The sequence below is a fragment of the Zea mays genome, chromosome 2, assembly GCF_902167145.1.
Source record: "Zea mays cultivar B73 chromosome 2, Zm-B73-REFERENCE-NAM-5.0, whole genome shotgun sequence".
NCBI classification, from domain to species: Eukaryota; Viridiplantae; Streptophyta; class Magnoliopsida; order Poales; family Poaceae; genus Zea; species Zea mays.
Window position 1 is genome coordinate 140,078,983 of NC_050097.1, and position 23,176 is coordinate 140,102,158.

The 23,176-nt window shown below is 42.5% G+C and overlaps 2 protein-coding genes across 5 annotated transcripts; both read left to right on the top strand.

The window, feature by feature from the left end:
- The first annotated feature begins 2,768 nt into the window (after nt 1-2,768).
- Nucleotides 2,769-9,417, top strand: LOC103647020 (monothiol glutaredoxin-S11-like). The gene is made up of 2 exons (XM_008671594.4): nt 2,769-3,189; nt 8,723-9,417. Exons 1-2 carry the CDS (start codon nt 2,769-2,771, stop codon nt 9,049-9,051), a joined length of 750 nt encoding a protein of 249 aa, XP_008669816.2. The 3' UTR covers nt 9,052-9,417.
- A 3,882-nt stretch (nt 9,418-13,299) lies between these two features.
- LOC100381618 (uncharacterized) lies at nt 13,300-19,521 on the top strand. Of its 4 annotated transcripts, XM_008670049.4 has the most exons (8): nt 13,300-13,904; nt 14,310-14,509; nt 14,616-14,675; nt 16,132-17,095; nt 17,183-18,030; nt 18,125-18,275; nt 18,395-18,792; nt 18,883-19,521. In XM_008670049.4, the coding sequence occupies exons 1-8, from the start codon at nt 13,628-13,630 to the stop codon at nt 19,186-19,188; spliced, it is 3,204 nt and encodes a 1,067-aa protein (XP_008668271.1). In that variant the 5' UTR covers nt 13,300-13,627; the 3' UTR covers nt 19,189-19,521. The 4 variants fall into 4 exon arrangements, with proteins under 4 accessions (XP_008668271.1, XP_035820778.1, XP_035820777.1 ...); XM_035964885.1 differs by having other exon boundaries at nt 18,395-19,296; NM_001361457.1 differs by having other exon boundaries at nt 13,513-13,904; nt 16,132-18,030; nt 18,883-19,312.
- Nucleotides 19,522-23,176: the final 3,655 nt, after the last annotated feature.

The window sequence follows — 23,176 nt, forward strand, 5'->3', positions numbered from 1 at the left end:
ATCACAACTCTTAATCTTTCCTGGTCTATGCAGGGGTTCTCGACACTGAGGAATTAGCCATTGTAAACAGCACCTTTCGTAAGGCCCAAGGTTCCAGGCTACCTGGAATCATTGAGGAAACAAGGAGATCAGGGGAGTCAACAACCTCAATTCTGGAAAGTGAAACATGGGCGATGGAAAGCCTTGAGACTGAACTATTTGATAATGTCTGTGCTTCGATCCAGAGATCTCTTGGCAAACCTGATAAACTTTCAGGTCGGCCCGTTGCTGCCTCAACCCCCCCAAAGGCCACAGCAAATGCACCTCGTGTTGCAGGTAACAAGCCTCAAATGCTGACACAACATGCTAGGTGACATGAGCTTTTATGTTCTCAGTACCAGCACATGCTATGACATTGAGAAGCATCACGTCATAGCCTTGCTGCATTGAGAAGCAGTGATCTTTGTTCTTATTTGGAAATGGTTATACATGATAGGTGCTGCATGTATGTCATAGCAATCACCGTATGCACGCAGTCGTACTTCTTTTTTTCTTGCATTTCTGGTTTGCAGCTGCAGTTCGATTCAATATTGAGTGAAGTGTTTGTTTCTTTTCATGAAGTAGCATTAGCAGATGAAGAGGCAGAATATTCTTCTTGGGATAGTGACGACGAGTACCAGAAATTCATCCAAAACATCAATCGATTCCTGACTTAACCTCCAAGGTATACTGACCACTTCTTCAACAATTTCCTTGTTTCAGAAAAAATTAATTCCTTACTTAACCGGTTGTCGGAGGTGAATCTTCTTCTCTTCTGCTCACAGGTTGCGAGGCTTGGGCTGAGAAGTTAATTTAGCTGCTCTTTTTTTACGTGATGGCCCGGTTCAGAGACAGTAATGGAGGAGGCCTCGCTCGGGACGGTGGCGGAGCCACTGCTGGTGAGCGCAATCAGAGGGAAAAAGGTCGAGAGGGCACCAATCTGGCTCCTGAGGCAAGCCAAGAGGTACATGAAGGCAAGTCCACTTCCATTTTGTGACAGTCTTCTGTGTTGGTCTGCTAAGTAAGCATTTCTGTAATTAACATTCCAGTGCGTATCTCGAAGGAATGATCTAAATTGGTTAGTAATATTATATAATAGTAGTCTCCAAAACCGATTGATAAAGTATTTTAGAAATGGAGGAATTAACCAATAATCTTCATAGTAGGGAACATAAATGCTAAATGTTTGCCGAGTGCTGTGATATGTGTCACTTCATGATCTGTTATATAACGTGCTTTCGAACCGGGCCTTATTGCTTAGGAATATCTCCCACATGGTATTCATTGCAAGTTTTAATATTAGATTACAGATATCATACTATACCCAGAAGTTGCCTTCACATGAGATACAAAGTCTGATTTTATTCTTGACCCAAGAAAATGATGGTTTTTGATGCTGAGTCGCTTAGATAGTTCATAGTTTGGGACGCCAGAAATACTACAGGTTTTAAATTTCTTCCGTTCTGGTTTCGAACTATCATTAGTTTCACCTTGTATGTGTCTGATGTTGTGGGAGAATGTTGTGTTAGTGCGGCTGTGAAATTGGGATTGTCTTAAGAGGTTATTATTTTATTTGAGAGATGGGATGCTAACCTTGGGTTCTGTACTGTTTGTGTTTGATGGTTAAGTGTCTGGTGAGGTTTGTGTGGAAGTTTAGTCTATATGGGGTTTTCCTGCTTTTTAAATGCTTCCATCCCTGTGAAACGATCATAGTCTATTTTGTGGGTTGATTAGTTTATCACATCAATATGTAGTGTCGACAAATGCTATATGTTCTGTGCCTCTGATCACATTGCTGGATTTGATTGCTTTTCCTTAAAAAGGGAATACCCATTATTGACAACGTTGGAATCTGAGAAGGGAATTTCTAGACAGCCTTAACCCTGCAAAATTCTGCTCGTAGGCTGATTTAAACCCAGGACTGATAGGCAACAAGTGGAATTGTCTCGCCCACTCTTCTGTAGATGTGATCGATAGCTATTAGGTTTTTAAAAGCCAGTGCTAACATCTAAACTATTTTTTGGTTGTGTTCCATGCAAGGTTTACTTTTTTTGGTTCGAAATCACCGAATTTCAAGGGGTTTTAGTTTTCTCTACTAACTGAAAAACGAATTTTGGTCCGATTTTAAATGGATTTGGATTCAAAATATAAAAATACAAAAGTCAAATTTTGGTCAACAAAATGAAATTTGGATCATTCCAAACAAAATTGTGGACCCTGGTTCCATGGTGATGAATTGATGGTATTGCATTTTTTGAGTAATTTGTAGACCATGGAGCTGGAAATTTAATCTCATATATCTTCTAATTTTCTATTGCTGTGACTTAAATATGTTATCTATTTTTTTTGACTATGCAGATGGCAAGGACACAGAAGAACAAAGCCACTGCTCACCATCTTGGTCTTCTGAAGGTAACTTGAAATATACTCTAATCTTTATCTTAGAACTCTTACCTATGGTAATTTCTGTCATTCACTTTAATGAGTTTAAGATTCCCACTCCATATGAGGCCATTAGGACATCTGCATATCATTTCAAGTTTAAGAGCATGATATAATAACACAAAAACATCTTCTCATAGCAAAAAGGGGTCAACATTTTGAAGCAAGAAGGGGTCAAATTTGGGAGCTTTGACATCCTTACAGATAATGATGTTCGTGAAGGTATGAAGAAGTTCTCCAACTGGCCCACTGTTCCTCAACTCTACTGCAAAGGCGAGCTTCTTGGTGAATGTGATATTGTTATTGCTATGCATGACAGTGGTGAATTGAAGGATGTTTTTGAGGAGCACAATATTCCCCTCAAACCACAGGGTAGAAAAAATGAAGAAGTAGGTCAGCCCGAGTCTGCAACTGAGAAGGGTGGTGCAGTTGCTGAACCAATTGGGCTTACTGATGCTCAGAAAGCTCGTTTGGAAAGCCTTATTAATTCCAGCCCAGTGATGGTATTCATCAAAGGTACACCAGAGGAACCAAGGTGTGGGTTCAGTGGGAAGTTGGTCCACATACTTAAGCAAGAGAATATTCCTTTCTCAAGTTTTGACATCCTTTCAGCTGATGAGGTTAGACAGGGGCTGAAAGTGCTCTCAAATTGGCCCAGTTACCCTCAACTATACATAAAAGGTGAGCTGGTTGGCGGCTCAGACATAGTGATGGAGATGCACAAGAGTGGTGAGCTGAAGAAGGTTATGTCTGAGAAAGGGGTTATTCCAAAGGAAAGCCTGGAGGACAGATTGAAGTCCCTGGTTTCCTCTGCACCGGTGATGCTTTTAATGAAGGGCACTCCAGATGCTCCTCATTGCGGCTTCAGTTCGAAGGTTGTGAACGCCTTGAAGAAGGAAGGGGTCAGCTTTGGGTCCTTCGACATCTTATCTGACGAGGAAGTTAGGCAAGGTTTGAAGACGTACTCCAACTGGCCTACCTTCCCCAGCTCTACTACAAATTGGAGCTGATTGGGGGATGTGATATCGTTCTTGAGATGGAGAAGAGCGGAGACCTGAAGTCAACCCTGTCAGAGTAGACACCTAGCTAGCATTCTTGCTTCGCTGGCGTTTTTACCATATTGCCTGCATTGGATCACTCTACTCTGGTATTCATGCCATTGTATTCATAGATCCACGTTGGTACTTGTCTGCAGTACCACATTGCTAGAATTGTGACACATCTGCAGAAGGAATAACTCACGCTTGTTCGGTACTGATTGCATTGTTCTTATATCACCAGTTCTATTGAACGGATGGAAGCTTTTTTGTTCGGGTATTGTCACGATCTATAGACGGATGAAGTAAAATATTTCTAGAGTATGTGTGTTCGTGTAATTGTGTATTTAAGTCATGCCATTGTTCTTGGGAAGGCACATGTGAAAAATATGACTTTCACAACGAACAAGCTTATATAAATCTAATTTCAAAATGGTTCGTACAACATTTATTCACGGGAACGGAGATAAGGAGCTGTAAGTATTCTCAGACTCATTATTCTAATTCCACGTGAATGGGAGTGGATTAGGGTGGACTTTGACTTCTATAGATTTAAATCGACTCAATACCATCCAGTATAGAACTAATTTACACCATAAATCATCTTAATCTATGTGGATTGAGGTGAATAAGAGCCTTAATCTATGTGGATCGAGTGAACGTATAGAATTAATTTACACCATAAATTATCTTAATCTATGTGGATTGAGATGAATAAGAGCCTTAATCTATGTGGATCGAGGTGAACAAGAGAGTATCCAAACAAGCTTTAATTATGTATTAACTAATTAACATCACAATAAATATGGTATATGGCTCTTTATTCACTAGAAAATATCGACAAGATACCTAGGAACGAATCTATCTCCTCTCTTTTCTTTTAAATTTTAGTGAATTGCATGGTTATCCCTAATCAGAGATGCAACTCAGTTTTTACTCTATTTTTTTAAAGTTTACACATGTCTCTCATTTTTTGAAACTACCAGACATTTTATCCCTACTAGGTGAATGCCCGTGCGTTGCACTCTCATGAGCATTACATGGCATTCATTCTTACATCTCTACTACTAATTAAGTAGCTATTATAGGCGTCCACAATCTTACAGTGGCGCACGGTTCTGCCGTCTCCCTCCGCGCTCCCTCCACGCTGCATCAACGCCCGCAGGTTTTGCCTCTGCCTCTCACCGCGCCCCTTCCCCCGCCGCACCCCTCCACCGCGCCCCTTCCCCCGCCGTGCCCGAAAGCGCCGCGGATCCACCGTACGCCCGCCCTGGCGCCGTGGTTCCACGCCCTGGATCCACCACCTCCTCCTCCTCTCCCCATAACTGCGCCGTCTGCCCCCGCCGTACACCTCCACCGCGCCCCCGTCTCCGGCGTCGGGAGCGAGACCCCCACGGCGGTAGTGAGGTCCGAGAGCGAGACCCCCACGGCGTCCTTGTCCCCGTCTGCGTCCCCGTCCCCATCCGCGCCCGGGACGCCCACGGCCGCGGTCGCGTCTCCAGCGCCGGTTGCGGGGCCCAGGCTGGCGACGGGGTTTACGGAGAAATCGCCGCTTCACCTCGCCGCCTCCCCCACCGCGCGTCCGCAAGAGCCAAGAGTGGGCGTCTAGATTCCTACACCATGCCCCCGCTCGCGCAATCCTCGCTCCCACGGAACCCTAACCAAGAATCTGACTCCGCGCTAGATGAATCGGACGGAAGGAAGACGAGAAGGCCCCGAGGCGAGCGGGGGAACAAAGAAGAAGATGAAGGTCCGTGCGGCGGTGAAGCGCCTGTGCCGGTTCTGCAAGGTGGTGAAGCGTCGGGGAATCGTCTTCGTCAAATGGACGGCCAACGCCAAGCACAAGCAGTGCCAGGGCTTCTCCACCATCGCCGAAGCAGCCGCTGTCTCGTGCATTCACCTGCCTCCGCCGTCGCCCGCTAGCTGTTCCACCTCCGCCACAACTTTCGCAGAGTAAGATGATCCTCCACTCTCATGCCGCAACTTTCGTAGAGTAAGCAGTTCCGGAGTCACTTATGTGCCATCGATTACTGGAATTATTGCCTCTCGTTATACACTCTGGTAAACCTTAATTATGCAGATTGATCACAACTCTTAATCTTTCCTGGTCTATGCAGGGGTTCTCGACACTGAGGAATTAGCCATTGTAAACAGCACCTTTCGTAAGGCCCAAGGTTCCAGGCTACCTGGAATCATTGAGGAAACAAGGAGATCAGGGGAGTCAACAACCTCAATTCTGGAAAGTGAAACATGGGCGATGGAAAGCCTTGAGACTGAACTATTTGATAATGTCTGTGCTTCGATCCAGAGATCTCTTGGCAAACCTGATAAACTTTCAGGTCGGCCCGTTGCTGCCTCAACCCCCCCAAAGGCCACAGCAAATGCACCTCGTGTTGCAGGTAACAAGCCTCAAATGCTGACACAACATGCTAGGTGACATGAGCTTTTATGTTCTCAGTACCAGCACATGCTATGACATTGAGAAGCATCACGTCATAGCCTTGCTGCATTGAGAAGCAGTGATCTTTGTTCTTATTTGGAAATGGTTATACATGATAGGTGCTGCATGTATGTCATAGCAATCACCGTATGCACGCAGTCGTACTTCTTTTTTTCTTGCATTTCTGGTTTGCAGCTGCAGTTCGATTCAATATTGAGTGAAGTGTTTGTTTCTTTTCATGAAGTAGCATTAGCAGATGAAGAGGCAGAATATTCTTCTTGGGATAGTGACGACGAGTACCAGAAATTCATCCAAAACATCAATCGATTCCTGACTTAACCTCCAAGGTATACTGACCACTTCTTCAACAATTTCCTTGTTTCAGAAAAAATTAATTCCTTACTTAACCGGTTGTCGGAGGTGAATCTTCTTCTCTTCTGCTCACAGGTTGCGAGGCTTGGGCTGAGAAGTTAATTTAGCTGCTCTTTTTTTACGTGATGGCCCGGTTCAGAGACAGTAATGGAGGAGGCCTCGCTCGGAACGGTGGCGGAGCCACTGCTGGTGAGCGCAATCAGAGGGAAAAAGGTCGAGAGGGCACCAATCTGGCTCCTGAGGCAAGCCAAGAGGTACATGAAGGCAAGTCCACTTCCATTTTGTGACAGTCTTCTGTGTTGGTCTGCTAAGTAAGCATTTCTGTAATTAACATTCCAGTGCGTATCTCGAAGGAATGATCTAAATTGGTTAGTAATATTATATAATAGTAGTCTCCAAAACCGATTGATAAAGTATTTTAGAAATGGAGGAATTAACCAATAATCTTCATAGTAGGGAACATAAATGCTAAATGTTTGCCGAGTGCTGTGATATGTGTCACTTCATGATCTGTTATATAACGTGCTTTCGAACCGGGCCTTATTGCTTAGGAATATCTCCCACATGGTATTCATTGCAAGTTTTAATATTAGATTACAGATATCATACTATACCCAGAAGTTGCCTTCACATGAGATACAAAGTCTGATTTTATTCTTGACCCAAGAAAATGATGGTTTTTGATGCTGAGTCGCTTAGATAGTTCATAGTTTGGGACGCCAGAAATACTACAGGTTTTAAATTTCTTCCGTTCTGGTTTCGAACTATCATTAGTTTCACCTTGTATGTGTCTGATGTTGTGGGAGAATGTTGTGTTAGTGCGGCTGTGAAATTGGGATTGTCTTAAGAGGTTATTATTTTATTTGAGAGATGGGATGCTAACCTTGGGTTCTGTACTGTTTGTGTTTGATGGTTAAGTGTCTGGTGAGGTTTGTGTGGAAGTTTAGTCTATATGGGGTTTTCCTGCTTTTTAAATGCTTCCATCCCTGTGAAACGATCATAGTCTATTTTGTGGGTTGATTAGTTTATCACATCAATATGTAGTGTCGACAAATGCTATATGTTCTGTGCCTCTGATCACATTGCTGGATTTGATTGCTTTTCCTTAAAAAGGGAATACCCATTATTGACAACGTTGGAATCTGAGAAGGGAATTTCTAGACAGCCTTAACCCTGCAAAATTCTGCTCGTAGGCTGATTTAAACCCAGGACTGATAGGCAACAAGTGGAATTGTCTCGCCCACTCTTCTGTAGATGTGATCGATAGCTATTAGGTTTTTAAAAGCCAGTGCTAACATCTAAACTATTTTTTGGTTGTGTTCCATGCAAGGTTTACTTTTTTTGGTTCGAAATCACCGAATTTCAAGGGGTTTTAGTTTTCTCTACTAACTGAAAAACGAATTTTGGTCCGATTTTAAATGGATTTGGATTCAAAATATAAAAATACAAAAGTCAAATTTTGGTCAACAAAATGAAATTTGGATCATTCCAAACAAAATTGTGGACCCTGGTTCCATGGTGATGAATTGATGGTATTGCATTTTTTGAGTAATTTGTAGACCATGGAGCTGGAAATTTAATCTCATATATCTTCTAATTTTCTATTGCTGTGACTTAAATATGTTATCTATTTTTTTTGACTATGCAGATGGCAAGGACACAGAAGAACAAAGCCACTGCTCACCATCTTGGTCTTCTGAAGGTAACTTGAAATATACTCTAATCTTTATCTTAGAACTCTTACCTATGGTAATTTCTGTCATTCACTTTAATGAGTTTAAGATTCCCACTCCATATGAGGCCATTAGGACATCTGCATATCATTTCAAGTTTAAGAGCATGATATAATAACACAAAAACATCTTCTCATAGCAAAAAGGGGTCAACATTTTGAAGCAAGAAGGGGTCAAATTTGGGAGCTTTGACATCCTTACAGATAATGATGTTCGTGAAGGTATGAAGAAGTTCTCCAACTGGCCCACTGTTCCTCAACTCTACTGCAAAGGCGAGCTTCTTGGTGAATGTGATATTGTTATTGCTATGCATGACAGTGGTGAATTGAAGGATGTTTTTGAGGAGCACAATATTCCCCTCAAACCACAGGGTAGAAAAAATGAAGAAGTAGGTCAGCCCGAGTCTGCAACTGAGAAGGGTGGTGCAGTTGCTGAACCAATTGGGCTTACTGATGCTCAGAAAGCTCGTTTGGAAAGCCTTATTAATTCCAGCCCAGTGATGGTATTCATCAAAGGTACACCAGAGGAACCAAGGTGTGGGTTCAGTGGGAAGTTGGTCCACATACTTAAGCAAGAGAATATTCCTTTCTCAAGTTTTGACATCCTTTCAGCTGATGAGGTTAGACAGGGGCTGAAAGTGCTCTCAAACTGGCCCAGTTACCCTCAACTATACATAAAAGGTGAGCTGGTTGGCGGCTCAGACATAGTGATGGAGATGCACAAGAGTGGTGAGCTGAAGAAGGTTATGTCTGAGAAAGGGGTTATTCCAAAGGAAAGCCTGGAGGACAGATTGAAGTCCCTGGTTTCCTCTGCACCGGTGATGCTTTTAATGAAGGGCACTCCAGATGCTCCTCATTGCGGCTTCAGTTCGAAGGTTGTGAACGCCTTGAAGAAGGAAGGGGTCAGCTTTGGGTCCTTCGACATCTTATCTGACGAGGAAGTTAGGCAAGGTTTGAAGACGTACTCCAACTGGCCTACCTTCCCCAGCTCTACTACAAATTGGAGCTGATTGGGGGATGTGATATCGTTCTTGAGATGGAGAAGAGCGGAGACCTGAAGTCAACCCTGTCAGAGTAGACACCTAGCTAGCATTCTTGCTTCGCTGGCGTTTTTACCATATTGCCTGCATTGGATCACTCTACTCTGGTATTCATGCCATTGTATTCATAGATCCACGTTGGTACTTGTCTGCAGTACCACATTGCTAGAATTGTGACACATCTGCAGAAGGAATAACTCACGCTTGTTCGGTACTGATTGCATTGTTCTTATATCACCAGTTCTATTGAACGGATGGAAGCTTTTTTGTTCGGGTATTGTCACGATCTATAGACGGATGAAGTAAAATATTTCTAGAGTATGTGTGTTCGTGTAATTGTGTATTTAAGTCATGCCATTGTTCTTGGGAAGGCACATGTGAAAAATATGACTTTCACAACGAACAAGCTTATATAAATCTAATTTCAAAATGGTTCGTACAACATTTATTCACGGGAACGGAGATAAGGAGCTGTAAGTATTCTCAGACTCATTATTCTAATTCCACGTGAATGGGAGTGGATTAGGGTGGACTTTGACTTCTATAGATTTAAATCGACTCAATACCATCCAGTATAGAACTAATTTACACCATAAATCATCTTAATCTATGTGGATTGAGGTGAATAAGAGCCTTAATCTATGTGGATCGAGTGAACGTATAGAATTAATTTACACCATAAATTATCTTAATCTATGTGGATTGAGATGAATAAGAGCCTTAATCTATGTGGATCGAGGTGAACAAGAGAGTATCCAAACAAGCTTTAATTATGTATTAACTAATTAACATCACAATAAATATGGTATATGGCTCTTTATTCACTAGAAAATATCGACAAGATACCTAGGAACGAATCTATCTCCTCTCTTTTCTTTTAAATTTTAGTGAATTGCATGGTTATCCCTAATCAGAGATGCAACTCAGTTTTTACTCTATTTTTTTAAAGTTTACACATGTCTCTCATTTTTTGAAACTACCAGACATTTTATCCCTACTAGGTGAATGCCCGTGCGTTGCGACGGGAGTAAAAAAAATTTGTATGAAATATATAAACGGAACGACAAATATCACTATAATATGTAAAATCCGTGTGGTAAACATTATCAATATTACACAAAATATTTCTAAAGAGTCAATTTAGAATTTTGTAATGACAGACAAATATGTCGACAACCATACACTAATCTAAACCTTTTTACCACGACGTAGGTGCCCGTGCGTTGCGACGACATACAAAATATTGAATAAAATGATAATGCACAACTAAATCAGTTCAAAAAGATATGTAATGCTCAAAGGATAGTGTTTGCGGATGTTAGAGAGCGAGCGGACGCTCCTGGATAGCGAAGCGTGGAGAACGAGCAGCGGGTGGGAACGCGACGCACAAAAAACCACGACTGGAACTATTAAAAGTAGTGCATTATAGTAGTAAATAATTTGTGTGTCGTGGTCTCTCATGTTGAGTTTGTGATCCAAATTCTGCATATGGAGACAATGTTGACGAGCGGAACGGAGCCCCGTCGCGCGGGATGCTTGGGCCGGAGCGTAGCGACACAAATTGGCCCATCGGCCAGCAGCCTTGCACGCCAGGGGGGCTAATTATGGTTTGTTTCGCGTAGTCATTTTACTCCTCTTGTAAGTCGTCGTCTACGGATGACGTTTTGTAAACACTACACATGTAGTGAAGGTTTTGTCTGGCTGATGCCCGTGGTTTTTCTCTTCGCATTGAAGGAGTTTTCACGTTAATTTGTGTTTCGTGCTCTGTGATTTGTTGGTTGATCTACTTTTATTTTCCTATGGTTTTCTGCTAACATCTCACATTGTGTAGACAAGTTTCCCTCCGTGCATTATTTCTTGCCTTATTTACCTCCGTGCAACAAACAAATGCGAGTGCGAGTGATGTACAACCACCAAATTTTAGGCGAGATGGATCCCTTCCTATATTTTACTCTGCTCTGTTTCCTTGAACGTGTGAATCTCTTTCCTTCCCAAATTTCTCCATTGATAAAAGGTGGAAATCGGCAGTGCCCTCACCAGCTATAAATGGAGCCACACTGATCTCCCTTTCTATCTGTTCTCCCTCTTTTCTCAGGTAATTGTGTTGAATTTGTGATCTATCAGAGTACGAATCCCACACACGTTGAATGGTGGTTATCTATTTGATGTTTCTTGTGTTTTTATTCCCTTAACTACGCGAGACATCAGTGCTTACATGCTCTGGGTTTCTTTCATTAAGAATATCGCAATATAATTCTAACTATTGAGTTTTGGCTTACTCTGGGGCACATATTGTAGTCGCTGGTGCCTACTACTGATCACGCATATCTGGGCCAGGTTTACCCACGTCGCCGTCTAAGAAATAACACACAAAGGGATTCACTACCGCAACACTGACATTCCTCTATGCGTTATTTATAATAATATTTGGGTCGAAATATTTATAATAATATTACGTATTTATATTGTTATGTATCTATGTTTAATCACGGATTTTGTCGTCATTATTGTAATCACGTTCCGTGGCATCGCACGGGCACGTACCTAGTATACTTATATGGCTATATTTAGAAAACGAAGAAGAAATCGAAGTGACCGAAGAGAAGACACCACCACCTTCGGAATATCAGGCCGGGAATTGTTTCTACTTCGATATCTGCGGGTCCGAGCCTGACTCACCTACTAACGAAGGCAAGCTCTGGTGCATTTGCCACCTTCCTTGATGTTTTTAAAATCTTTCTCACTTGATTGATGCATTAGGTGATAGGAGTTGAATGCTTAAACAATTCCTGCATTACCTTCCTTGAAACCCTGTTTTTACAAAAAGGTTTTTCTATGCTTAGTATTGCTTTAGAAAAACAAAAGGATTTGTTTTACAAAAGATGATTGGCAAAGTGGGAGGGTTGTTTTCAAAAATAAAACTTGATGGTGGATCCATCATGGTCGTGATGGGTTCAACATCGGAAAAGATGTACCTCTGCCAGGTACCAAGTTTTTGGGTTGAAATGATTAAGCTGAGACCGGGCGGGTGACTTGCACGAGAAAGGAGTCTTGGTGTAGTGTCTCCGTCTGAGTCGATTAAGGACCGTGTCGATGTAGGCTTGATGACCGAGGACCCTTTAACTGGTCACATGCCTCGTCATGGGTAAGCCTTGCCTCGGGCAGACTAAGGCCAGAATAAGATAACACGAAATGGGCGTGGAGCGGTGGCGGGAGTAGCGTGTACCCTCCGTGGCAAGAGGCTGGACGGTGGTGTATCTGTGCTCTCAGTTTGCGTGAACCTGATCTGGTCTTAAGAACCCCGGTGGCGGGTTGACATATGCAAGGGTTAAGTGCTACATATGTCGTGTGATTGGAGATCCTCAGCTGAGTATAATCGATTCGGATCGCCGTACCTTCGCGGTTATGAAGACTTGGTCACTGACTTACACGTAGCAATCCACTAAAGATGATGGTTTGTTAAGAAATTGGCTAATGCAGGACAAGTGATTGAACTAGGGTAGAAAAAACTCTAGTTGCAGGTAATTTTACTTAACCTGACAAATAAAACTGGATTTTTAAGGATCCACTTTAGTAATCATTTCTACAAAACAGAGTCTTTGATTATTGAAAGTCTTACCTTGACTCCCTTATAACCAGCATACCCTTGAGAGTCTTTTCTTTAGTCGGGTAAGACTTGCTGAGTAATTCCATACTCAGGGTTTATTCCCCCGTTGTTTTTAGGTGAGGAAGCGACAAATTTTTGTTGCTTCTGCTCTAAGATGGTGCCAAAAGAAGAACGCAAGGAATGAAGTGCGGGAGGAAAGGATCCTCCATATAGAACTTTTATATAAGAACTTATCGGGAGGAGTTTTTACCTCCCTTGGTATGTGTAATAATATTACTCTGCACTCATACGATAACTCTGGTCTGTAATAAGTAACTTGATCTTACTTTCTAAATAAATGTAAGTTTATGTAATCGCTTCCGCATTTCTATATCTCCGATGTTCTGTAATGTCTGCAAGACGGGTGAAACGTTCCTGGAAAGGTAAGAAAGAAGATACCGAGCTTGTCGAGTGATTCAGGAACATCTACAGGGTTGTCTGATGTCTATTGGACAAGTACAGCTGTAGGTGAACCTAATTACTTTGGAGGTTCCGTCACACTCTGCCTCTCTCTGTCTGAATAAAGCTCGCTCGATATGAAATATAGCCCAGCCCAGTCCTTTCTCTCTAGTACGCAAGAGACCCAACATTTACGACCCACACCGATTAGGCCCGTTCTTTTCGCGGCCCATTTGAGAGAGACGCTCACCACTCACGCGGCACACCGCACACGCTGGTCCTAATTCTGACCGTTGCAACTCCAAAATCCAAATCTGCCGCCCGGTTTCATAGCCACCTCCAACGTCTCCTTCGCCGGCGCTCATCCCCCCTACACATCCCCCTCCCCGTTCTTCTCCAAGGCTTCAAACTCGCAGAGATTCGCAGTCTGCACTACGTCTCCTTGACCTCAGCAGCGGCCACACAGCCACGCGCACCGAGAGAAGAGAGATTCCCCACGGCATGGCGGCGGCGGACGGGGACGCCTTGATCGCGGCGTTTGCGGTGTCCAAGGGCGGCATCGTGCTCAAGCACATTTTCCTCAACGCACCACCGCCGGAGGCGATGTGCGGGTCCGGCGGAAGAGAAGTGGAGAGTGATGAGGAGGACCCGCCGGTGATGGTGGGTCGGCACCCCGACTGCCACGTGCTCGTCGACCACCCCAGCGTCAGCCGCTTCCACCTCGAGCTACGGTGCCGACGTCGACAGAGTCTCATCACCGTCACCGACCTCCACTCCGGTGAGACGCCAGCCTCTGTTACCTTTTCCCCTTCCTCTGCATCCTCGTAATGTGTTCGTGATAGCGGCGCTAACAGGATTGGTCCGATCCCGCGGACTGATCTGGCCTGTTAGTCTACATTTCAATTGATTCGTGCTCGTTCAACTGTGGCGTATTCTATTTAGGGATTTCACTAGAACTTCAATGCGTTGTTGGACTTGGATCATCTCCAGACGGGATCAATGCTGCCTTCATCATTGCGGATTTGGGATCAGATTTTTTCCCCCATCGAAATTTCCTACAGAGTGTCGCAGTCTTCTAATTTTCGACTGAAACGATGTAGTGTCTCAGTCTTCTGTTTTTGGATTGAAATGACGTGGAAGTTAACTCGGCGTTTCCCATTCCTGGGGGTCTTCATTGATGCAGTGCACGGGACATGGGTTTCGGGGCGACGGATCCCACCCAACACGCCAGTGGATCTCGCTACCGGTGACACGCTGCGGCTCGGGGCCTCTAAGAGGGAGTATAAGCTGCTCTGGCTGTCGCTTCGTGAGGCATTTGAGATGGACGATCTGATGTATATGCCATCGCTGCCTGAGGAGGACAAAGAGGAGCCATATGTTAAGGTAGCAACTATCTAATTCTCGTTTATATGCTCGTAGAATAAGTTTCTATGTTGTTTTGGCACTCGGTGCCGTTTCTTTGTGGTTTAGTGTTTGATGAAATGCGCAGGAACCAAGCAGCAAGTTATTGCCTGGGCACAGGGATTCAGTGAACATGGAGACCCATCAGGTTTGTTCACAGCAAACCAGTATTACTGACTACTGGAAACATTCTATGAAATGCTTATCAGTATCTTTAGAGCTGCAATCCATGTTTATTGACTTCATAGCCTGAAACTGCAAAGTGGCAACTGATGTAGTTTTTATTTTTATTTTTTTCGTATTAGTATGTTATGTATGATCTTCTTTGCATCTAAGAAAATGGATCTGCTAGGTTGCAAAATCAAAGGCAGCAACGCGAATTGCCTCAATTCTTTCCAGTTTTTGATGTGTTGATTATAGTTACTCCACTGTAGTAATCCTTGTATGCTTGTTCTATGAATATATATAACGTCTTATTTTCCTACATGCCACTTCAAGTAGATCTGCCCTGTTAATCGCTACTGATCAATCAACATTCTCTTCTTAGTTTTTTACTGCATTGATGATCCCATTTGACTGTATCCAGCAGTTGCCTAATTCCTATGAATATCATCATATTTTTGTCATGCCTTGTGAATGCTGCATGCCTGCCTTGTGCCAAACTTGATTGAAAATAATTATGTTGCCTAAATGAAATTTGTCATGCTGTACTGCTAGATTTGTTATTATTTGGGCACTTCATGCCAGTCAAAATACATTGTGCATGTCCGTAGAGTCATAGAATAAGTGCGAACCTCTATTTGATACATATTATTTTCTATGCTCCTGATTCTATTGTGCTAAGTTAAATTTATCTGAAATGACATACTATTTATTTGTTTATGGGTGAGGTAGGGATTCGGGTGTTTTCTTGACCTGCTTGAGATTTTCTTCTTGATGCAATACCTTGGGGTTGTCATATCCCCACAGATCGAGTTTTTTACATTCTATTTGTTTGTTTGCTTAGTTTGACAAATGATTTTTTTAAAAAAAAGCCTAGGGTGGTTTACCCCAGAGTTTTTTTTCCTTAGCTTAACAAAAGATTTTTTATGGTAGGTGTGTGTAATTTTCAGCTTGTGTAAAGCAAACATTTTTGCACATGTGAATTCATTTGGCTGCTTCTATGAATGTTGTATTTCACAAGTTAAACACAGTTCTTGCATTTATTTTGTATGTTGAAGTCAGAGCATATCAACACTTAAATGTGCTATCCTTTGCATATGACCAAATTTTGTGACCTTAATTTTGTGTAACCAAGTCAACTATAAATTGCATCAGCACAAACTATGTGATCAGCTATTCAGCTGACAATATATATCCAATATCCAATTCCACTTGTAAAATTCATCTATGCTCAAGTTAGCTAATAGCATTGGTTTACAGTTTAACATGTATGTCAGTTTTTTTTTTAATTTTCAATAGTTTTAGGTGTTACTGTTTGTTTCATGTCTAAAGTTGTTTACACGAGTTATATTGCTGTTGTTTTCTTACTTTTTATCGTATAGACTTTCAGCTTTGGATCCATTTTCTGGAAATGATTGCTAACTGTCTGATCTAATATCCAGGATACAAGTGAACAAATTGTGTCTGAAGACATTGCATTTCCAGCCAAAGTGGCCCCCTCAGCACCTCCATTGTCTGAGTTCCTTCAACCTTTTTTTGTGGAAGAGCATTCACTTTCCCAATTTCATGAGAAAAGAAACGGAGTGACAGAGGAAAAGTTGGTCGACAAGAATCAAATTTCAGAATCTTTTGGTTCGTTGATCATACAGGAAATGCCAGGCACACTGACAAATGCTGGAAAATCAATCCAGTCAGGCGAGCAGGAGGATGCCTCAAACAAAGTGTCCAAGAGGTCCAAGTTGAAGTCAGTCAAATCACTTCGTGTTGACACAGGCAGGAGCAGCGAGAGAAGCAGCACTCTGAGCCATAGCTTTCAGAAGGGAGACCAAAATGATATTGTTGTATGTTCTCAGAGCTGTGGGACAGAATGTGCGGTATGTATAGCTTTATTTGGTATTTCTGAAATTGAAAAGGCTGAAGAAAAGGAAGAGTTGATTGCTGAAGATAACGTTGACATGAATCCCCCGGCCAGCATGATCATGGAGGGAAATATGAACGAGAGAAAACCTGATAATTATATCCCACAAGATCCAATTGGTGCAAAGCTGCAGAAGAAACTAGGCTTATTAGATTCTGCTCTCCCTTTGCATTTCAAAGATGATGTGTTCGCCGACAAGGAAATTCCACAATGGAATGTTGCTAGTGTTCATACAGAATCTGAGCTTCTTTCAGAATATCTTATAATACCAGAAGTGAAGCACGATGACTTGAACCATCTTAACTTGGAGGAAGGTCTCTCAAAAAGCGAGAATATAAACCCAAATAAGATTACTGAGGGCCCTGGGAACTGTCAGCTCGAAGGGACCATTCGTGGGAATCTATTTGACAATTTGGATACTGATGGAATTGAAGAAGGTGAAGAGATCTGCCCACTGGACAAGGATGAAATCACCCCCAATGGATCAGGTAACATAATAATGGAGAGGAGCAATATAGTTTTAAAGCCTACCATTTCCCAACAGTTGATGGATTCTATTTCCCCTCTCAATTTAGATCATGGCGACTTTTCTGAAAATGAGAACTCCATGCTGAACACTGGAGATCAGATGAAATTAAATGAACCTGTCTCTGAGAATCTTAACCCATTAATTCCAACTGATGAAAAATATCTGAAGAGCCAAACGGAGGAGTGTATGCCCATTTCATATCTGGAATTCAAAGATGATATCCTTCTGGATAGGGAAAACTCAGTGCTGGCTCCGAGAAAGTACGAGGCTATGTCCCCTGTGAGGCAGGAAAATCTGTTCTCAGACAAAGAGAACGTGACTCCTGCCTCTAAGGTGAAGACCGTTGTTAGGGGAGTTCTTGGTACAAGGATGGATAATTCAGTGTCAGCAGCAAATGCTTCAAATAAGAATAAAGTTCTTGGGTCAAGGGTCGATAATTCAGTGTCAACAGAGAATAGCTCAAATAAGAAGCAATGTGAATTATCATCGAAGTCCAAAAAAGTCCACACAGTAGATTTTGATGTTTTCTATTCGGATAAGGAGAACTTGACTCCTATATCTTCAGGAGGCATGAAAGCAAGGAAGTGTTTTCCCAAGGACCTCTCAGTCGACTTAGACCAAGATCAGGAAGCATTCTGCTCAGACAAGGAGAACTTGACACCACTATCTTCTGCAGCTCGGAAAACAAGGGACATGTCTGGAAACCTTACACGAGTTGAAAGTGCGGTCACAAAGAAAAGGGTTGTTGGTAGGCTCCCCTTCCAGACTCTTGTGTCAAATTCTCCTTTGAGACCTGCTAGCTCGCATGATTGTACCTGTGCTGTTGCTAGACCAGCTGGCGTTGCTGCTGGTGACTTGGCGATCAAGTTAGAAGATAAATTGAACGATCTCTCAGTAAGTTGTTGGAGTGATTGTATCTGTATGCTTCATATGAATGCCTTCTGTTTTTAGTATCGCATCTGACATTACCTATCTTTATGCTGGGCAGTGTAATGGCCACGAATCAGGTAGTGCTGGAGAAGGCATGAAAACCTGGACCATGGTGGCTAATACAGACAGTCTTCTTGATGACGAGTCTAGGAAGGCTATTATGCTGCTAAAAGGCTTAAAAGGAACTCGCCTGTTCATACCAAGGATTGGTAAGCTCAGAGCAAATGCAGCTGTTGTGTAAATGTTGTGCAAACTCATCCTGAAATGCTCTGGAGACCATCACCAAAGGTTTTGCTAACTGAGGCAGTACATACGTTTCTCTTTACAGTGATCAGGGAGTTGGATTCCATGAAGCAGCGGGAGGGCCTGTTCAGACGGTCAACGAAGGCGACCTCCATCCTGCAATGGATCGAGGAGTGCATGGCAAGGGAGAGCTGGTGGATCCACGTCCAGAGCTCGGCCGACATGTTCCCGGTAGCACCAACCCCGCCCGCGACCCCTTCAGCGCAGCGCATCGACGAGGAGATCGAGATCAGCTCCGGCTCCTTCAACCCGATGATGGCGTTGTTCGGCCCTCGAAGCTCCGCCGCGCTCGCGGATATGATATCTCCCAGACCCGAGGACCGCGTCCTCGACTGCGCCCTCCTCGTCAGTAGGGTCCGGAGCAACGAGAAGGTCGTGGTGCTGTCAAACAGCGTCACGCTCAAGATCAAAGCCATGGCAGAGGTTAGTACGGTAACCACCCAAACCCAACCCTGCCTGCTTGCTGTGTGCGTTCGAACTGAACCTGGTTGTGTTGCGTTGCCCGCGGCGCAGGGCCTGCCATGCGAGGGAGCCAAGGAGTTCCGCGAGTCCCTCGTGGACCCGTCCTCCAGGCGGTTCATGTGGGCGGCCAGCGCCCCACGGGGGTCGGCCTGGTCCTGCCTGGACGCGTCCGCGCTGGCGGAGAACTACTACAACAGCCGCCACCACGCTATGAAGCGGAGGGTTCTGGTGGCGGCGAGGCCCTCCGAGTCCGAGGCCGCCAAGGGCCTGAAGCTGATCCTGCGTCACAATTCCCTGTACGCGCAGGCCACGGACGCCGTCAACAAGACGCCGCTGGTATCGCTGGCCGCGGTGTGAGATCCCCCGCCCTCGGTTCTTGTTTTGGCGTGTTGTTGTCATGATTTCCATGCCGAGCGAAACTGTGGGCCGTGTGCAGACTTTGAACAGGACACCGTCAGTGGTTTCGTTTTGGGCCATCATGAGTTTTTGAGTTTGTGCCTTTATTAGCTAGCGCAGCGACCGACTAGTGGGTGAGCAGGAAGCTCCCGAGGGCAGGCAGTGTCTTTGACTCTGTCTTGTGGACGTATTCTACACACATCTCTCGACTGAGATACGAATGTTTTTTTTCTTCAAATATGTAGCTGGCGACGAGCAGAAGAAAGATTAGTGCGTGCACAAAGTTGATTAGAATACGTTATCCTCTCTCTCTCTCTCTCTCTTTCGTCTCTACCGAAGTGTTGAATGCTTCACCACCAGCAGAATTGACACCCACGCCAAACGCTGGCTAGGCTAGAAAGCGTGCGGTCATGACGCGAACCAGTCAGTCAATCCCGTAGATCCGGTCTGCCCCCGTCCCCGTGCTAATGTGAAAGCAGCTGTGACCCCTGTCTGACATGCTTACAGCTTACTGCACGCCCATACGCATTACGCCCATCTAGGGGATGTGAAAAAAAGTGATACCTATTACCCGAATGCGAACCTATATTGATCTATCCAAATCTGAATTATCTAAACACTAGTTTAGATGCTAGTCTGAAGACCTAAAATTATATTAGATAATTAAGGTAACATGTCTCGATATCCGATTCATCCGAAATTATTTATTATAGGTATATGCTCGTGTGTTGGCACGGAAATTAAAAGTTAGTATAAAACATAGATATAAAACAACAAACAACACTATGATAAATAAAATTGTGTGAAAGTAGTTTATTGCAAAATCAAGAATCACCCTTGATCAACCAACATTTGCGTTACAAAAGCACAACACATAAGCATTTGATACGGTTCAACCAGTGCATTTGCAAAGAAAGCGAAACAGATTTCCCCCAAGACTAAGAGACCCTACAACATCTGCATGACAGTAACAGGCCCCACCATGATTGATGAAGTCCAGTGGTATAAAAAGGATTCAAGTTCAAGAGTTTCTCCTAGCAAAATTGCACAATGACAGTGCTCTTTTGAAAAGGTAACTTCAATAACTTCAATAACCATCCTTCTTACTGTTTCAACTTTCGTATTCAGCAAATCCAATGAAATCATTTACATCCTTTATCTCATTGACTTCTTAACAAATGAATTATAACTTTTGGATGATTGCTTCCCACTTAACAAATTGGGCAAACAGCCAACCCGGCTCTAGCACTAATTTTGATGTATATGCTAAGGGGATGCAATATAAAATAAAAAAACAAAAGAAAACAATCTCAACCTTTCACCATTCTGATTAAAATGACATGCTATGAAATTTACAGCTGCTTTCACCACCACATGCATCAACAAGACCATCTTCAGCTAATCCATGGCAGACCTAAGGTCAATATCTTCTTTTCTCAACCCACAGAATGGTGGTTCCCAAAAAGAAGGTAACCGGAGTATTTACATCGTGTAGGAACACCTTTGAACTAATAGCTGGTTCCAATGAGTTGTTACTTCAGTCGAAAATCACATCTAAATGATGTCGGGTTTTGAGTGAATCTGTCACGATTCTTAGTTTCCAAGTTCCTATTGACATTCGTCATTAGTTTATCGAAGCATTGTGAAAGGCATTGTTGCTGGTCCACAATCTAAATAAAAGATGAATTAGATCTCTTTAAAATAATCACCATTTTGTAAAGCTAGCTGGGCATCCAAAATAAATAGTTCCAACAAATCTTAGCCTTCATTATAATTATTATATTAGCATTCTTAAGGTAACATGATTCAAAACTATGAAGATTGCTAAATGCTAATGGGAAAAATAGCCCACTCATTATGTTCTTTCATGTAAAGCGTACATTCTGAAGGTGATATACAATATTATGACACTTGCCCAATTTGTACCATAGGAGCAAAACAAAAGAACCAAGAAGATTATGATGTCTCGACAAAAAAAATGTGTAAGAAGGCTCTAGTGTAATATGGAACTTCAAGGAGGACTTCTCTAACATGTGATGTTAATATGTGCGCTCTGAGTTCACTGAACATCTGTAAAAAAAGCAAAAAAAAACAAATAAAAATAATAAACAAGCCTAAAACCATAAAGTAGAAAAAATAAGTGTTATTAACTTATTATTAAAATAAAAAATAAGTGAAGGCACCTGTTCACTGGTCATTATCAGGCTCAATATCGGTCGACTCAGCCTACACTGATTACCAACATCCTCAAAGAGCATGATCTCAAAAAGTGTCTTTAGTACCTAGAGAGATTGACCTTATACTGTGTATTGTTAGGTTAGAACTCAATAGCACAATACAGAAACAAAATGAAATGAAATGTCTTATGGTCAAAACTCACTTCTCAGATATGCTCCAAGCTATAAATGTTATCAACACAGATGGACTGCTCTGAACCTGCAATTTCCAAATGTTAACTAAAACTTAATAGCCAGGATTGAAATCACCAAGAAGCAAAACACAACAACATTACATAAACCCTAGCAAAAAGCAGAATCTTCTATATATGTGCACAAGAGGAATCCCTCTGATGGCAAAATACAGCTTAGGCAAAATACAACTTAAGTAACGGTAGTTTCTCTTTTTCAATGACATTTCAGTACGTAACCAATGTTTTATTTTCAAAATATATTCAGAATATCAAAAATAGACCATAGATGTGCAAAAAAATATTCTCGTGTACCTGTATCTGATTGGTTGAATGCTTGATTTGATTGAACAATACTACTTTTTTATGGTAGACGTTTCACAAATGAGCTTACTCAAGCTATATTAAATGTGACCATAACATTATGTAAGACATGATTTTGACTGTGAGCAGGTAGGGGTGTTGTTTCTAATAGTTGTCATCAAGCAAATTTTGATTTGGCTCCACAACATAGGTGCATAATGATTCTTTGTGCAAATATGAACCTTAAAACACAAACAACAAAAATCAGATATAAACAAATTGGGTGAAAAAAACAGTGCCAACTACTCCATTATGTTTTATTTGTTAACATTTTTATGGTCTTCCAGGTGGACTATCAATATTTATATAATAAGGGTATACTATGATCATAATTTATCTAGAGTCAATTGGCTGAAGGTAGACCTATAATAACACTGCAATCAAAGGGATAACACTGGGTATGAAATCATAATACGAGGACAATGCATACGTCTACGACGGTTACTGGAAGTAAAAGATCCCAAACATTTGTAATATATGCAGGTTATGCAGAGTAACATACAATAATTTATTGGAAAATAAATCTAAAACAATAAACATGCCATTGCCTGCTAGGACTACCAAATGGGACTTACATTTACTTCAAATTGTTAGGCCTCAAGTTTGTTGGAGCTATAAACAGAACAAGGGGAGGGAAGCTACATATATTACAAATGTTTGTCAGAAACGAGGAAACAACCGAACGGTAGTTGAGCTAATTGAATCCATTTACCTCTGCTTCTGAAGGCTTCCCAGTTGCTTCCCAATGTAATCACAAAACCTTAGATCATATCATAGTAAGAAGCATGGTTTAGCTCAACTATGAGGCCATCCATCTGCATTCCAAATTGCAATCAATGACAGGAAACAGAACACAAGAAGACCAGCAACTAGTAAAGATCTTGGGCCAAAAAGGCGCAAGTGCGATTGTAAGGAAGGGAAAATAGCGCGACATCCATGAACTAAACCCAATCAGATATTCATATGAGATGGAATTGAGCGGGGGAGACGACCGAATTAAAGTTACAAGGCAAAAACTAAAGGGAGGAGGGTGAGCGGCTGCACCTGCAGTAGCGAGTTGTGGCCGAGGGGTAGCTTCTCCTTGGCATGCATGCGGAGGTCGCCGCTACAGGCAGTGCAATTTTTTCAGCTAAGGAGGATTGGGCACACAATTTCACATATATGATATATCATCAAATT